General features: G+C 36.1%; 1 protein-coding gene across 1 annotated transcript; it reads left to right on the top strand.

Annotated features, from left to right (window-relative positions):
* The first annotated feature begins 6 nt into the window (after positions 1–6).
* LOC103267848 (cerebellin-2) lies at positions 7–5,351 on the top strand. The gene is made up of 3 exons (XM_008065423.2): positions 7–123; positions 3,067–3,186; positions 3,633–5,351. Exons 1-3 carry the CDS (start codon positions 88–90, stop codon positions 3,828–3,830), a joined length of 354 nt encoding a protein of 117 aa, XP_008063614.1. The 5' UTR covers positions 7–87; the 3' UTR covers positions 3,831–5,351.
* Positions 5,352–18,420: the final 13,069 nt, after the last annotated feature.

The raw sequence follows: 18,420 nt of genomic DNA, 5'->3' as shown, positions 1-18,420 counted from the left end.
ACCTCCTCCCTCGGCATCTCCGTGCGCTCCGGCAGCGCCAAGGTGGCCTTCTCCGCCACGCGGAGCACCAACCATGAGCCGTCGGAGATGAGCAACCGCACCATGACCATCTATTTCGACCAGGTCAGCCGGTCGGCCTGTCCAGCCCGCCGCCAACTCGGGGAGGAGGCCGGGGGCCTGGGCGCGCGGACTTGGGTCCAGGCTTCTTGGACGGGGAGTTCCCAGTCTCTGTCCCGCCCTGCCCTTCCTGTCTCCTTTTTCTAGTAGGAACTCCTCCTGTTTCCCCTCTGAACACCGTGGCTTTGTTACTTTTAAAGGAGCAGTTCACTTGGCATTTGGATGACTGAGAGTCTCTTAGCGCTCAGCGAAGAGTTCCTTAAAACTCGGAGATTTGAAATATATTTCCCAAAAGGAGGCATTGGACGTTTTACTTTTCGCTGTGGGGTGGGGGAAATTTGTAGTTGATGGTCTTAAGTCATGCAGATGGCCACCTTAAGAATTGAGTGCATTTAAAATTCTCCAGGCTCAAGAAAGGAGTCCTCTAAAGATCTCAGCCAGCATTTGGGAAATACATACCTATTGCTCATTTTAAACAACAGGATGTTTAGAACATGTTTATCTTCAAGAAAAATAAGTGGGGAAGAGTGTGTTATACAGCAGGGATGGTTATAAAGACAAAACAAAATAAAGAATTAGATTGTGTAAATACAATATATGGCAAGTGAAATACATTGCAAATGCACTGTGCCTGATATATAAATGTATAGTGTGCTTGTATAAAAGAGAGCAGTGACTTAAGTCATCTTAAGACACTTAACTTCTGCCACTTGGTCCAAAGCAGAAGGGTCAGAGAAAGAATCAGGTCCTCAAAATCCTTTCTTTGGGTTATTGGTGCTTAGGGTTAAGTTGTGACCTTCTCTTACATCACAGGTTTATATTATTTTTCAGAAACAGAAAACATTATAGTGGTTTCCAAACTTTAGATAATCAGCTAATCCTCCTGCCAAAGTGTTTCCCACAAAATGGAGTTCTCGGCATTCACTGACAACATGCCTGGGTTTACTGTACATGTTTAATTCACTTTCCTTCCCTCTGTGAGCCAGCTCTTAGACCTAATGATAAACCTATACTCACACTCTTGACTCTTTTTAAGCCAGTGTACTTATTTTATTAGTATTTGTTAAGAATGATGTATTTGAGGAGTTTGTTTTATTGGGGGGGGTGTCTTCTTTAATTCATTTTTATTTAGAAAACATAAAATCATTTATTTTAATACATCCAAATGAGGGTTACAACAATGAAATAGACATTTGGGAGCTAATAAGTTTCCTATGTGTATTATTATAATCTTTTTATTATTCAGTTATCAATGTCTTGCAAATAGTTTTCTCAGCGTGTTCATGTTCAACCATTTCATTTGGGTGTCAAAAAAAGTCTGTGTCGTAGGACCAGGATGGTAGTAGTAATATCCTAATTTTATACATAGCAAACTATGACAGGGCAGGTTAAATAATGTTTCTCTGGTTCCCCCATAGTGAGGAGCTGAGGCCTGTTTTTCAGGTCTGGTTGTGTGTTCTTTCATCTGCATTAGGGCCCTGCATTTACTAGTTGCTGGAATTTCAAATTGAGGTGAAGGAGCTGATATGAAGGCAAGAAGCAGCACCAAGGGCTTGAATGGAGAAGCCCTTTTTTCCTTTCTAAAGCTTTGTATGGAAGTCTGAGAGCATCACCTTGTGAGACTGAGAATAGGCATCCTGAGGTGCTTATCTTTAACAACAGAGCCCAGAGTGTCTGTCTCAGTCCTGTTCTTGAGTGGAGTTGAAGTGGTGCTCACAGCCGGGCTGAAGAAGCTGGAACAGGCATATTTCACAAGTCATTTCAGCAATTGTCATTGGCAGCATTTCACATTGCTTTGGGAATTGCATGTGATTCATCTGTAATGAGTGTGTAAGAATTAACAGCAAAAGTCATTCTGGTTCGAGTTTATTTTCTGATTAGATGGCAAGATCTTTAATCTAGGGGTTTGATGTTGTTGCTAGATGTTTGTTTTAAAAGCCAAGAACACCAGGCAGGCCATTTTATGATTTGTAAGTGAATTGAGCATTTATAGATAAGGTGGATGAGGACAGATCCAGGCAAAGTGGATAGATTCTGCCTCGAACATCTGAAAGGAAATTGGGTCATAATGGTGGACCTGCCATTCTTGAAGTCTGCTTATGCCACTGTAATGCTCACCCCCTTTTATCTGAGGAAAACCACCTTCAGGGTCATGTGATCTCATGTCAGGTGGCTCATTTTGTCATTGTTCTTGCACGTTGTAGAATTCCATTCATTTGAGCTCAGGGTTTCCAAACTGCCGATTCTCTATTCAAACTTATTTGCGGGACACCATAGCTTAGGTAAGGGAGGGGGCACTCTGCTCAGAGGGAAGTGAGGAAAATCAGGGACAGCAAATGCTTATCCACAAAGATCTTCCATTCACCATTCATTCTTGAACACCTATTGTGTGCTGTTAGGAAGGGTGCCAGGCACTGGGAAACACTGGAGACCAAAACTCCAGAATCCCTTCTCTCCTGGAGCCCAGGAAATTAGGTCCCAAGCTTGATCTTACAGAAGTGATCTCATTTAATTAGCCTCTTGCTCCATGACCCTTTCTCTATTCATCCAGTATGGAAATCTGTTTTTGTCCACCAGGGCAACATGCTGAAGGTCCCATAATCCCACAGACTTCCACAGCCTCACTTTACATTTGTTTACTGAACTTACCATCTTCCATTCATTTCTCTCTGTCCTGTCTCCCATCACACAAAATTCACATCCACTTTTTGAAGGTATAAATAAAATATACTCTAAAATCTCTATTAGCTACGATGTATTAGAATACCTTTGAACTTAATTCCTGCTGCAGGATATTTTAACTTTTATACTGTCTCCTTCTTGGGGAAGCCTGGGTTTGCTGAGTTGGTGTTACCAGCTGCCCAGTGTCAGTGGTTGTCTGAGGATGTTGAAAACCTATCCTGAGGAGGGGCTTGCTATGTTAGTTCTGTGTTCCCTCTTCTTTTTCAGGTATTAGTAAATATTGGCAATCATTTTGATCTTGCCTCCAGTATATTTGTAGCACCGAGGAAAGGAATTTATAGCTTCAGCTTCCATGTGGTCAAAGTGTATAACAGACAAACCATCCAGGTGGGTAGCTTTGACAACTGGACCCTTTTAGGTTTGGGTTAATAGGTCCCCATTGTCAAGGCTGGGCGCAGTGACTCATATCTGTCTGTAATCTGAGCACTTCTAGGAGGCTGATGCGGGAGGATTACTTTGAGGCCAGAAGTTCAAAACCAGTCTGGGCAATATAGTGAGACCCTATCTCTAGCAAAAAAGAAAAAAACAAAAACACAAAAACCAGATTCTCGTTGCCAAAGACCCTATCACATGGTCTGGGAAGCTAAGGAAACGGAACTGGACTTTTCATGGGGGTGTGGTTTTGAAGCAGCAGGAAGTCAACACTGTCAGGCCCCCTGAAGTGGGCTCCAAGGGATAAGTGAAGGTGGGAATGAGGGTATTGAAGGAAAAGAGAACAATGTGTGGGAGTGGAGTCCATTATGGTCTGCTGAGCTTTACCCTCTACATTTTAGGTCAGTTTAATGCAGAACGGCTACCCAGTGATCTCAGCATTTGCAGGAGACCAGGATGTTACCAGAGAAGCTGCCAGCAATGGCGTCCTGCTGCTAATGGAAAGGGAAGACAAAGTGCATCTCAAACTGGAGAGGGGCAACCTCATGGGGGGATGGAAATATTCCACATTCTCGGGCTTCTTGGTTTTTCCTCTATAAACACAGAGCCCCCTGGATGATGGGGAAATTGCAATCTGGACCCAGGAATCCACCCTTCCAAACACCCCGAACTTGCTGGAATAGGACAACTTGGTTCCAACCTCCGTCAGACTGTTGCAGTAGAAAAATGATTTCCTTCTAAACCTCCAGTTTTGTTTTTTGGTTTTTTTTGTTTTTGTTTTTGTTTTTTTGAATATTGACAATTCCTCGGGAACCTGGCCTCTAATTAGTTTTAGATGACAAGGTCTTAAGGAGAAATGCAATTATCAATTTGAGCAATTTGTACCTGTGATTGTAAAGTCAATATCGGATTTTATTGTTGGGACCATTGACTTAACTTCTTTTGTTTGTACGTTGTATTTGTTGTCCCAATTCAAGGAGTGCTGCTGACTCCAGGATGGATTGCAGTTGCACTCAGGACTCAAAGCAAGAGCTCAGTAAAGAACCACCCGCTGGACAGTCCTTGACATGTGTTCTGTGTGTGTCTGTATAGCCTTAAGAAAATGAACGACTTCGCTTTCATTCTGTATTTTCCTTCCCACCATGTGGATGGGAGGAATTGGGAGGGGGATGGGGATATTGTGAACCTGTCAAGAAGTGCTTTATCCAGAGAAGCAAATTTTGCACGATTGGACTGCAACTTTTGTTTTGTATTGTTTGTGTTTTTTCTTGAAAAGCTTTACTTTTCTTTCCATACTCAGCTCTCCCTCTTCGACCTCATTTTTATTTTTCTTGCTGGGGTTGGGGAGAGAAAAATGTATGTTGAATTTATAGTTAAGATCAAACAAAACAAAACAATAAAGTACTTGTATATTTTATTTTGGACGAGACCAAATCAAACAAAAATATCTGTTTATCCAAGTAAAAATAACAAAGGGACAATTCCCTTTATTCTTTCAAAGGGATTCTAAGATGCATCATTAGAACTAGCAACCTGGATTTTTTTATTCTTAATTTATATTCTGGAATCCTTTAAGAGCCCGGTGTTCCTCGGTGGTCCTGAATCATATAAGTTGGAAGTGGAAGCTGTAATGACCAAATCCCCCAATACACTGTTCTTTCCGAGTGTACCTTGACTTCTCAGCATGTGTTTTAATTTGTTTGGATCCACCTCTGAGTGAGTGCACAGTGATCAGTCGCATCAAAGTCAACAGGTCCAGCTCCTTCTCGTGGGATCCTCTTTTGATCTGCCAAGGAAAGGGAGGCGATGATACTCTCCTATGTGCACCTGGCAGGAAGCCACCTGGAAGCCACAGCAGTTAAAGGTACTGGCTGAGGCACCCTGGGAGCAGTTTTACAAATCCTTCTTGTTTTGGCATCTTGTACAACAATATTATTAAGACACAGCTGAGAGTTGATGGGTGCGGTATTCATATGCCAAGGATATGTCACTAATCCCAAAGCAATCAAAGATGAGACCTCAAACCGGATGTTAATTTGTTCTTTGTGTAGCAATGTAACCAAAATATTGATGATAAAAAGTCATAATTTAAGATTCAGAATAAATGGGTTTGATGTCTGGCTTGCTCTTATCCCTCCACTTCGCCTCCCAACATTCAAAATGTGTGGAAGTAAAGACCAAGTATCAAGGACTTGGGGAGATAAATCCAGACTATGCCTCTTCAAAAACACACACTCAAACACCCCCCCTATATTTGCAGACCTAGCTGTGGGTCTGAATGGTTATTGTATACTTAAATACATTTCAGTTTATGCATATGTATTTTTCAAACAGGAAGATCTTGGGGGAATTTTCTGGAAAAGACAGCTCAAGAAACTTGTATGGATAGGCAGTCTGCTTTTATCACACATCATCTTTGATGTGGCACAAGTTCCAATCCAATATTTCAATCAGTGAACACTAACATAAAAGAAACTAACATTTTAAGAGTATGGGTTGTTTCTCAAATGTGTGTGAGGTTGGAGAGGCATTGGATTCCATTTTCAAGTAAGAAATTCAGTGGGGGTTACAGAAATGAAAAAAATATATATATTTTGACTAAGGGTCTAAATTTTATAGTCCTTAGATAAAGGGCATGATAGAATGCAGAATTTAAGTTGAATTAAAATGCTGCTGCATTTTATACAAGGAAAAATTGATCAAAAAGCATTAGGGATACCTTGGCTCTGTGATTAGAAGACATACTTCTAAATAAGCATTACATATTAAGGCTGAAAACATAAATAGAAGGATACTGGAATATGTTTTCTTGTGTTTTACTACTCTTAGTTATTTAGTCCTATTTTTCTCATTTCCTTAATTTTATGCTCAATTTCAAACAGGAAACCTCATTAGAGAACAATATACTATTTCACAGATTGAAAGATATATCAATACTTGCTCTTTATCACTTAACTATATATAATACACATATATGTTTGTATTTACACCTTTGCTACATGCAGGTTGTTACTGGGTTATACTGTCTAATAAATTTGTTATTAAATGGACCAATCTAAAAATGAGTATATTTTAGGAGTTTGTTATATATCAGAAAAAAGGTTTGATCCTGATTATATTACTTCAACTCTTCATCTCCTTTTTTATTTTCTTGAGATGGATGCCAAAAATGATATTAGGAAGAAGCCATGCTGATAGTATCTCTGAAGTTGTTTATCAAACACTGCTGCATCTGCCAAGGTTCTATTTGGCTAAGGATCTTTGAGGCATATGAGCTTCTATGTATGGGTTACAAAAATATATAGGTCAGATCAAAATTTGAAATGTATATTTTACATTGGAAAAAAAAAGAAGAGAGAACTATAATATTTGAAGCCTCTGTCGCTGAGCTTCGATTTTCTCATCTGTGGGTGAGGGAGACAACCCAACAAGGTCAGTCCACCTCACAGGGCTGTCTTGAGACTCACACAGAAGTGCTCTGAGAACTGGAAAGCACTGTCATAGCTTAGGTTGTTATGATGGCAGGAAGGGTGTTTCTGGAAGAGCAGATTTTTCAACATGCAATTTATGAAAAACATAACTATGACTATCTGACAGAAAGATAATTTTATATTAAAGCACATTTCCATATTTCTCAGTAGACTATTAAAACTATAGCACTATATTGAAGTTTAATTTGATTTTTAGGGATGATAATAGCAAAATCTATATATTTTAATATTAACTCAATTCTTAACTTGTTATTTGACTATCTTGTGTGGTTCAAACACACCTTTCTGTTTCAGTATGGAATACCCACATTTTATAAAAAATATACAACTGTAAGATTTTTAACTCAAGTAAAAAATGAGGTACTAATATTACGGCATTATAACAGTAAATTGTTCTGGCTGATAATTGTTAACCCTGCTAAATTGTAAATGCTTATGAAATAATACAGTCTTTTAAAGTTCAAATATATTCTAATTTGAAACACAACCTTAATGATTCAACTCTAGGTCTTGAGAAACTATACTTACCATTTGTAACTTCCAAGCCTTTATTACATTCTAATATTTTTTATTTATGTGTTCATGTGTAAGTGAAATTATCTACATTTTTAAAGTGTGTGCTTATTATGCCTGCTTAGAGTCAAGGCGATAAAAACCTATTGAATATTAGCATGAAAACTCATGGATTCCTACAGAGGTTACTTAGATTTACTTGTTTTAAAATATTTTAAAGCTAAATCTGACTATATTAAGCATCAGAAAATTAGAAAAAATATATAAAGCAAAACAAAACCTTTGTTGAATTTTTAATTTATTTGTAATTTTTTTACTATCAAGAAATTGTAGTAGTCACATACTTAGTAACTGTTACCTGAATATTGTTTGCCTGTAAGTACATGAGCCTGTACACCTGATTTCTTAGCATAGTAATATAAAGTAAAATACGCAGATTGACCACATTCTCCTGGAATCTAGCTACATGTGAGAAGAGAACTTGATGAATCATTTTATACAAGCAAAACAAAAGCGCCAGTTGCTCCAGCATGTTTTAGATGTAGCAAAAGGAGCAAAGAATATTCTGTTAATTTGTGGGCCCACAGTTTTGCAGTTTTTTATAAGGAAATGTTCCTGTGAATAAGATAGTGAATGTCCATGTTTCAACAGCATAAGATGTATGTAATAATCCAATGCACAGATGCACATGAATGGAAGGCTCTTTCACGTCACGTTTAAGATGGAGAACCCACAGAAGCAGATTACATTACATCGCTCTAAAAAGTTGACTGTGCACGCTGTAAAAACACTTGTAAAAAAATGTGGGAAGCGATTACTGTGAGTTTTGCCCTTTTTGCTTGCTTCTGTGGAAATGTACTTGTCACTGGGATTCTATTTCTAAAGCTGACACTTTGCTACTAAAATGGGATATTACAACCATATTTTTAAATTTAAGATCAAATTCTCATGAGACTCTAAAAAATATTTTTCCTAGCATTTAAAGAGCAAGCACACCTAGTACACTAAAGTAAGCTAAAATACAATTTCTATTTTTGTTTTATTGTTTTACTCTTTTTGTGTTCTGTATCTTTTTTTTTCCCTATGACAAACTATGTAGTTAGCTGATGACTACCACAATTTGGCAAGTGTATTTGTGTATTTGCCTAGCATCTTAAAACATTTTTTGTAGACAGAATTTACAAAAAAAAGACACCCAAAAAACAAAAAAAAAAACATAATTTTGCCTTTGCAGATGGAAGGCTATAATTTTTTTAGGTATTTTAAATGTCACTATGTTGCATGCTATCCATGATGTGATTAGACAGATCCAGTTTTCAGACTCCCTAACAACAACAACAACAATTTAAAATTTTAAAAAGTTACATGATAAATCCTTAAAAAAGGTCGAATGAACATAAGCTTTTTTAAAAGTTGGCATGTATATGAGTCTGTATAATAATCTTATGCTAAAACATGAATCTTGAGTAAATGAGTTTTCCCGACATTCCCAAACCCAGTAGGGCAACTTGAAATTTGTACAGGGAAAAGCCATGTGATTTTCCCTCCTACAGATAATAGGAGTTCTGCTTTATCTTCATAAGTGGGTTTTGCTGTGGATTTCCATCACCAGAATTACTTAAGGGTCTATTGCATCATAAATCATCATCTTCATTAGGTCTCCCACACACACTCACTGTGTAGTGTAAATGAGCTCCCTGACAACTTAATTTGGAAAAGAAATCTTCATTCCTTTTTCTTAAGGCCTACAGCAGGACTCCCCAGAGTTAGAATGCCACTTGGCACTGGGGCTGTACTAACAAAATAGAAGATACGAATTGATGAGCCACTACCAGTCTTGCAACCTGACTAGCAATGCCTTTACTTCTATTATTGTCCCCGTATATTCTTCAAGAATGCAGATATCTCCCTTTGATTTCATATCAGTCATTTTTCAAAAAGAACATTGAGTTGGAGAATGTTGGCAATGCTTTGGATGGTGGAATTCCTAAACAGTTTGCTCTCGTTCATCCTTCTTAATTCATTTCAAAATACTTCTATTAATCTCTTATGCCTTCTAAGTCCCCTAGGATATAGGTACTTCCTTGACTTTTACTAAAAATGCACACTTATTGTGATTTTGGTTACATCTTTATTATGGAACTGACAAGATGAGAATAATATCATAGGAAAAAGAATATCTAAAAACTTATTGGGTAACATTTCACAAACTGTACAATTACTAAAACCTCTCATTTGTAATATTTTTATATGGATCTTAGTGATTCCTATGAGCCTTAAAAGTATATTATTCTATGAAACATTTATCTTTGAATTGCTATTTTTTTCACAATCCTGTAACTAATGGATCATAGGTAGTATATTTCTTGAGAGTAGTCTACCACTGAAAAACAAACATAGGGAGTGAAGATGTAATACTGTCTTCTTTTTATGTTTCCAGGTTCCATGTCAGGATGTCATAGCATGGTTTTTGCTCTGAAATTGTAAGCTGTCAGTGAAAAGATTAGTTATATTACTTATAAAACATGACCTGTTCTTATGGGAATAGGGTATAGACATTTCCTTTTTATTCCACAACATTTATGTATAACAGCCTAGGAGCCAGACAGTGTGTTTAAGGATGATGATGGAAAAAATAAAGATATACTCAGTATGCACCAAAAGCTTATAGTCCTTCTTAAAAATAATGTTCAAAAACTAGCCTGGAGGATATTTAGTTAGACTGATGGTGTGGGGGTGGGCTGGAGTGGGGGTGGAAAAACCTTAGAAATCTGAATGCATATTTACTGATGTGAATAATGTCATTTTAATTTTCATTTTTTACATATGAAGAAAATAATGTTATTTTGGCATTGACACTGAATATCAGTTGATCTCACAACTAAAAGTCCCTCCACCCCATGTTGACTATGGCTTCATATTTAGCAAACCAATAGCAGATTAGAGTTTGTGAACTAATCTTGAAAGTATTAAAGCAAATAGGGACAGCTACAGGGAATTTCCATTGTTTTAACACATGAAAGTTAAACTATCATAGTCCATTTTTTTGCAGTTTCTTGTTTCTTCTTCTGTGTAGTGAATTACTTGGGAAGACAGAAGGCATGCTAGAATCAGTCAAATCCTTAGAAGACAGACATGTAGCAAGATACAAATGAGGCATGATGTGAAGTCTATCTTCAACTGAGCTGAATGGAGGACTATTTTTAGCATGTTAACTTTTTAAAACGATATTAATTTTCTGAATAAAGACTCAAGAAGAAAAAAAAGATAGATGTGGGACTAAATGGCATTTGATAGGAAACATGAAGAGTGTGTGTGTGTGTGTGTGTGTGTGTGAATGTTTGAATATGAACAAATAATTGTAGTAAAAATGTACCCATCATGAAATGCCTCCTGTGTGCCTGGGGCTGAGCTGTCCTTGAAAGTTGCCTTTGGAGGAGGAGATGATAGGCCCAGGAATCTTTGGTCAGGTACGTAGACTCACTTCTACTAACTTTTAAATCTCAATTATTTAGTCTATGTTTCACATTTTATTTCTTGCATTCAATCTTAGGAGTTTATTTCACCAGAAGGTAGAAATTACATCTGGTCTCTCTGACAGACAGAGATTGAGAACTGTTGCGACTAATTAGACCATCTGGTGCTATAAATCCAATAGAAAGTTATGATCAGTGGATCATGGCCTAATCTGCTCTTCATCCATTGCATCTGAATTATCTTGGCACAAAAGAATGACAAGGGGCTGGATTTTTAAAGGAAATTGCCACATCTCCCCAGTCATTAGCAGGCAAAAGGCATGCGTGCATCAGACTGTGTGATAATTAGGGAAGACTTATGCTCCCTTAAGGCCTATTACTTTTTGATACTTATTTTTTTAATGTCTCAAAATGTACTGCACTAAACAGTGGATGTCATACGATTTTTTACTTATGATTTTTACCAATTCCTGAGTAGGATTATTAGAAGAAATTATTTACTAAAATAAACTTAAAAAAAAATTTTAATGGGGGATTGAAATGGACCTAAATTTGTTTTGTTATGTGTTCTTCCTGAATTGCAGAAACATTTGTTTCAGGAAAAAATTCCCCAATAGATGGTGCTGGTGCTGTGATTTAAACCATTGAATAATTAGTATGCAAAAAAGCTCCAGAGAGAGGCCCTCGGGAATTCCCTTACGTCAAGTTATAGAAAGACAAGAATGTGGCTTTATTTTTGTTAAATGTAAATGGGCATAATTGTATAATTTGAAAACTTCAGAAACATTTCTTGATGTTTTGAGGTCAAGGAATTACTTCTCGTCTTCATTCTTCTTGTCTCAGATATCTTTGAAACTTAAATGCAAACAAAATTGGGTGTTGCAGAAAGATGAGCTGAATGGCCTTCCAAGTTGTTATCCCCCCAAAGTGCTTCATGATTCTGTCTATTAGTTAAAGCTGTAATGAAGGTTAGAGTACAAATTGTAAAGGATTTATTCCCGCATATGTATAAGAAAAAATTGCAGGCACAGGACATATATTGGTCGAATGATATTGTCGTTAATGTTGACGATGAAGCATAAGAGAGGCAAGCACTGTGCTGAGTGCTGGACAATTATCTTTCCATTTAAACAGTATGACAATTACACAAGGTAGATGCTATAGTTATTACCATTTTGTAGATGATGAATATAAAGCTTAAAATGTTTAACTTATGTGACCGAGGTCTCATAGCAAATTAATTACAAAGATTAGATTCAAATCTTGAACTCCCTTACTTCGAACCTATTCTCTAAATTATTGCATTATAGTGCAACTTAGTATGTGATATACAGTGTGAAAAAAAACAATTTTGTCAACTAAGAAATTTATATATTATGATCAGTCAGAAGTGCTTGCATCACAGTTATTTCCATAAAACGCATTGTTTAAAAAAAGGATGATTTAGATTTGCATACTGCAAATATAAAATCTGCTTTATTGCAACTGTAAGAGATATATTTCAACAGTTGCTAAAAATTTACTAAACTACTTGCATCAGAAGCACTAAAGTTTAGGCTCTCATTATGTTTATTCATCATAGCTATGCAGAAAATATTAATGGAATTTTTTTTTTACTCTATTTCTCTTGCCAGCACTCTTTGTAAAGACGAACTCCAAATATTCAAGTGTGTAAACACAAATAGCTCATTTTTTAGCAATATTTTATCTGTTATAAAGGCCGCAGTTTGCTCTGTTTAAAATGTAGACTAAAGACTAAGAAATCTAGTGCGAGAAGCAAATTAACTATCCTTGAATTGAACAACTTGCTTCTTTGAAGCCGTTCATGAAGCTTTAAACTTAACCTCTGCCTGGAGAAATATCTTTTAGAACCAGGAGTCAGGGAGTTTCTTAAGAGATTAGATGCTTTTCCCTGAAAGCATAACTAACAAAATTAAAACGAATTAAATGAAGTTAAAGGGAGATTTTAGAGATGATCAGTAGCATTCGGCTCTCTTAAATGCCCCTACTGTATTCTTATATCAAAGTAAAATATGCTTTTTAGTTTAGGGAATAAAAAAACAAAGCAAAACATGTCTCCAAATATTCTTCTGATAATTTGTTTTCTTTTGTGTTACCTTTCATTACATCTTCTTTTTATTGTAACACATCTACCAGCTTAAAAGATTGAAAACAGCTTATATTTGGAACTTTTACTTCTAGATTTATTACCAGTGCTTTTTGTCTAACACATGTTTTCATAATTTTTTAAACAAAGGATAAAAAAAGTCTTCATTCTTAAAAAAAGTATCACACTTGCATTTTAAAAGGTAAGGCAAAAAAGTGCCTGTACCAACTCTTTATTTATAATAATAATGGCTTGATCTTAGCGGGAAAATAACTAATATGCATTAAGAAACGTGGATATTTATTTATGTAATATTTGTCTGGGTTCTTTTCTTGGCTTCAACATCAGGTGGGAAGCCTTAAAAAGACCTTCTGTCACTTAACACAACAGGAAATAAGGTCAGTTAGCAAAGATGTAACAACTACATACAGGATGTTTTACTTTTCTGTGAGATAAAGGTATTTAAATGTAATCCCAAATGTCCATAAAATATTTAGATTTGAGTAATTTATTTTTTGTCAAAAATATTGATAGTTTTCTATATATCATTTGGAGTATATTAGTTTAAATTAAATGTTACCAAGGTAAGCTTATTGTATTGGAAGATGATCAGTTATTTCATAATGCTATTACTTGAGAGACAGGTAGCTGTGGTTTGTTGATAGTATTTGGCATCACAGAAGTTTCTGTTGCCAGCCCTGGTGGATTTTCCTTCAGCTGGAAAACCCGCTAAAGGTTTCTGTGACACAAGAGTGTATAATGTGTTTGTCAGGCTTCAGCCACTTAAAGTAACAGGGTCGGGGCTGCTGTACTCCTATCTTCTGGGGGATATGGCAGTTCCCTTCTGGAATATTTTTAAAAAGTGCATTATATCTTCTTTACACTGGCTTTAATTATAAAAATGTACATTTAGGGAATAAAATAACTCATTTGAAACAAATGTATGAAAAATTACATCAGGGCATATTGAGATGATGATGATATGGAGATTTAAATGTACACATGACTAGGATAGGTAGGTAGATCATGATAGATTATAGATAAAAACATGATAGATAGATAAATAGATACTTTAAATATATGGTGGCTTAAACATGACAAAGACTTTCTCCTTGCTCTCACTTTAGACAGGTTCTTCTGAGCTCTCTTTTTGATGTGGCCTTCTCCTGTAACCTGCGCAGCCCAGTTGTAGCACAAATCTTGTGAAGTCAGTTTAATTTTAAGAGGAGATGAGTCCAACTCCTAATCCAATCCAGTGCTCTGGAAGACAGTCCCTTAAGGTACCATAAAGAAGTCTTTGAATAAGTTTTCTTCAGATCTTTAACCATGGTCATTATTTTTTATTATTATTATTTTTAGTCACAAATAGTTTTTGTTTTAATCTAATTCTTCTTCAAAAGTACTTGTAGTCAACTACAAGCCAGAGTGCTTCATCTTCAAGAAAAGAGACTAGCTCATAGACCATTAGAAAAAAAATAACTATGACATGTACTCTGGGGTACAGGCTTTTGATGGCATGTGTTAAGACTCTTTAAGATCATTTCACTAGAATGAATGAGGATTTCCAGAGAGCTGGTGGAGAATCTTATGGATTCATGAAATTGCTAACGCAGTATCAAGAAGAACAAGAATCAAATATGTGGAATTGAATGAACTGATGAATGATTACGTTTTTATGTTTTTTTGCTAGCTTTTTGTAACATTACTGTTTCTTTAATGTTCCATTTTCTGTATTTGAAAAACTTCTTTCTCTTTTCTTTCAAACTATTTGTAACTTATTGAAATTTAGTGGATTATACTTTTGTAAATAGAAGTAAAACAGTTACCTTTTTACTTCTGACTGATCACTCCAGAATTTGGAAACTCTTATTGAGTGTTCTTTTTTATAGCAATGTAATGATGTATATACTTCAATAAGAATGTCTTTCTTGTAACAGGACATAATTGGGAAAATTGGTTATGTAACTAAGGCTTTTACTGGAATGTCATATTTATAAATGATGTGCATAGAATCAGATATGATCAGACAGTTTTAAAAAATTAAAATTGACTTTACTGTGTCAATGCTTGCAAAACCCTCTTGGAAAAACTAGCCTGGTACTGACATACATGGTTCCCAGCTTTAGAGGTGAGGTAGGAATGTCCTTTCCTGCCAGGCTCTGGAAATCTGGGATATATTGCGGACTTCAAGAAAACACGAATTCATCCAAATTTGTAGATACTGTAAGTGAAGTCTGTCAGTGAGTTCTTGGCTTGATTTCATAGTCTTCAGAGGCTTTTAGCAGTCCAATCTGAAAGTCCCTATATAAAGCTTTAGCAAAGCATACTTAAAAGGACAATATGATCAATTATTATTTTTGTTACCATTTTATGTAAATAACTAGATCAAATCTAATGAGACCACACTTATTTTTAAAAGAAGAATAACCTAACTTTGATTATCTTTGATTAAAAAAAAAAGAATAGTGAAAGTAGGAAGAAACTTTATGGATTTTTTTCTCTTTTCATTTTCTTATTTTAAAAATGTGGGGTATAGGTATACAAATGTTCATTTTCTTATTTTAAAAATGTAGGGTATAGGTATACAAATGTTCATTTTCTTATTTTAAAAATGTGGGGTATAGGTATACAAATGTTCATTATGCAGGCACCCTTGTTGATGAGTTGTGGCCCTCTCCAACAGATTCCACTACAACCAATCCCACCTCCCCAGTTTCCTGCTATTGCCAATCCTTTTCTTAGAGTATTATGATAATTGTTCAAGGTCCGCCTATGAGTGAGAACATGTGATACTCAGTTCTTTGTTTCTGTGATACATCACTCAGTTTATAGACTCTAAGTCCATCCAGGTTGCTGTGAAGCTCATGATTTTGTCCTTCTTTATGGCTGTGTAATATTCCATGAAAATAACCTTTAAGTTATCAAAAATTAAAAAAGATGTGGAAGGTCACTATCTAATGATAAAAGATTCGAACCATCAACAAGAAATATCCATCCTAAACATATATGCACCCAACATAGGAGCACCAACTTTCATAAAGCAGTTTCTAGGTAAACTTAAAAAAGATATTGACTGAAACTTTATGTTTTAACAGAAAACTGTAGCACATCATTTTGGGTCCTGGTCCTGTTCAGTTTCGGGTCCTGTTCATTGTCTTTGAGGTTTTGTTATCTACTTGTAAATTAGAATGGATTCTGCATCTTGCACATTTTGTCAGTGCTTACCAAATTCTCAATTCTTTTCTTTCCTTACTATTTGGCTACATTCTCCAAATTAATGTTTTCATTGTTTCTACGACTCTCCTAACTTGGTGTCACTCATAACTAAAACCTGACTTCCTAGATCCTTATTGGGACTTTAGGTTGTTCAGTAGCTGAATTGTCCTTTCCTGAAACACCCCTCCCCCCAGGATATAAAGAAACCTTGCTAGCTGAAGCTGAAAGATGATCAATCTTTGTCCCTGTAACTGCTGCCTGTGGGCCAGTCAGGAAGCTTACAGCCCAACCTCTAGAAATACCTCAAATCACTGCTTTATTACTAAGTCTCAACAGATGATTCAGTTTGTTTTTAACTTTAAACAAAGACAAGCAAGAAGTGAACTTATATTATTGAGAATAAAGACAAATGCCTATTTTTTAAAAATAAAAGGTGGACTGACAAAGACCATCCCCTTGACCAAACTTTTTGACCAAACTTTAGACAGACTCCTCTGAGCCTTTATGTATGTATGTATGTATTAAATTTTATTTTATTACAGAGATGTAGGGCACAAGTAAGGATTAACTATACAAGTAGGCTGCGTGCAGGTGAAGTTTGGGCCTCCAGCTGGCCCTCACTTCCTCTAGTATAGGACTAAGTACGTTTTGTGTTGCTACATGTTCCTTCTCTCCCTTACTGCTGGCAGTGTCCAGTGACTGCTGATCCCCCCTTTGTGCTAATGTGATTAATGTTTAGGTCCCATGTCCCATGATTTTGCTGTTCTTTATCCCTCTTTTAGACCAGACTTTGTTAATGGACCTTGTCCTCAATCCTGCTTAACTAGTTGCAGCAAGTATCTGCTAAGTTGGTTTAATGATAATTTTCCCTTCCCTTGATATCTGATCACTTTTGATATCTGATCAAATTCTTCACTGTCCATCCTTGATACCTGATAATTTTGGCTCATTTTTAGCAAGAAACTTTATAAATGGGTTTAGCAAGAACTCCTGTCATTGAAATCTCCTCTTAGTAATAACTCTACTCTACAGCTATAAACACCTACCTGCCTTTGTTGTATTTGAAATTGAGCCCAATCTCTCTGCTACTGTGATAATCTTGACACCTATTACAAGTCCTAAATAAAGTCTTCCTTGTCACTTTTTTTTTACTTTTCTTCCTCTTTCTTTCCTTTCTTCCTTCCTTTCTTTCCTTCCTCCTTCCCTCCTTTTGCCCTTTCTTTCCCTCCCTCCCTCCTTCCTTCCTTCTTCTTTCTTTCCCCCCTCCCTCCCTTTCTCCTTCCCTCCCTCCCTCTCTCCCTTCTTCCTTCCTTCCTTCTTCCTTTCTTTCTTTTGTCAGTCTCACTCTGTCACCCAGAGTGGAGTGGAGTGACATGATCACAGCTCAGGACAGCCTTGACCTCCTGGGCTAAGGCAATCCTTTCACCTTAGTCTCCCCAGTAGCTGAGACCACAGGCATGTTTCACCATGCCTGGCCATTTTAAAAATTTTTTGTAGAGACAGCATCTTGCTATGTAACCCAGGCTTGTATTTAACTTTTGGACTCAACCAATCCTCCCACCTTGGCTTTCTAAAGTGCTGAGATTACAGGCAAGAGTTACTACTCCTAGCTTTCCTTATCATTTTAATCAGTGTCAGAATAATAATTTGTGTAGCAAAGTATGCATAAATATGTTTAGATAATATAATATATAAATAGAATGCAGATATTTTAACTGTTTATGTGCATATATAATACAAAATTGTACAGATATGAAAATATGAGGTAAAAAAGGTAATAAAGAAAATCACCAAAGAAGAAATGCTTCTTTCCAAATACTTATGAAATATGTTCATCTTCTCAAAGTATTTAAGTAAATATTTTGCATGAAATACTAGTGCACATGATATAAACTCAGATAAGTTACACAGCTAGTTAGTTGAGTGTAACAAACAATTTTGTAACACTTACTGTGTACTAGCCAGTGTCCTAAGTGGTTTACATATATTTATTCATACCAATCCTATAATATAGGGATTATTAATATTGCCATCTATAATTTTGAGAATTAAATGTAACAAACTCACAAAATTTAAGTAGCCTTTTCAAGGTCAAACAGATAGTAAGTAGAGGAGCTATGCTTCAAACCTAGCATGTCTGATACCAGTTTGCTCTTCCAACTACTACGTTATATTTTGCCTCTGGATGAGTGTGACGTACAGCTCCAATAATGTTACAAATAGATTGTACCACTCTGATTGCTGAGTCAACTTTTTGATCACAAAATTAGTAAAGTCCATAATCTGAGTAATAAATATGTTCACTCAACACCTGAATCATGAAGAGTTACAGCAAATCATTTTGGTCCTTCCTAAGAAGAGCCCAACCACTAATTTTTGAGATATG

This window comes from Carlito syrichta, unplaced genomic scaffold (genome assembly GCF_000164805.1).
Source record: "Carlito syrichta isolate Samal-C Ts95f unplaced genomic scaffold, Tarsius_syrichta-2.0.1 Scaffold308323, whole genome shotgun sequence".
Lineage (NCBI taxonomy): Eukaryota > Metazoa > Chordata > Mammalia > Primates > Tarsiidae > Carlito > Carlito syrichta.
Note: the sequence above shows the minus strand (reverse complement) of the source record. Positions and strands in the feature narration are given on the sequence as shown.

Excerpts from the sequence above, each read along its gene's own strand:
- LOC103267848 (XM_008065423.2), top strand. The coding sequence starts at position 88 with ATGAGCAACCGCACCATGACCATCTATTTCGACCAG. Across the intron at positions 124-3,066 it reads TGACCATCTATTTCGACCAG|GTATTAGTAAATATTGGCAA; the intron begins GTCAGCCGGTCG and ends CTTCTTTTTCAG. Across the intron at positions 3,187-3,632 it reads ATAACAGACAAACCATCCAG|GTCAGTTTAATGCAGAACGG; the intron begins GTGGGTAGCTTT and ends TCTACATTTTAG.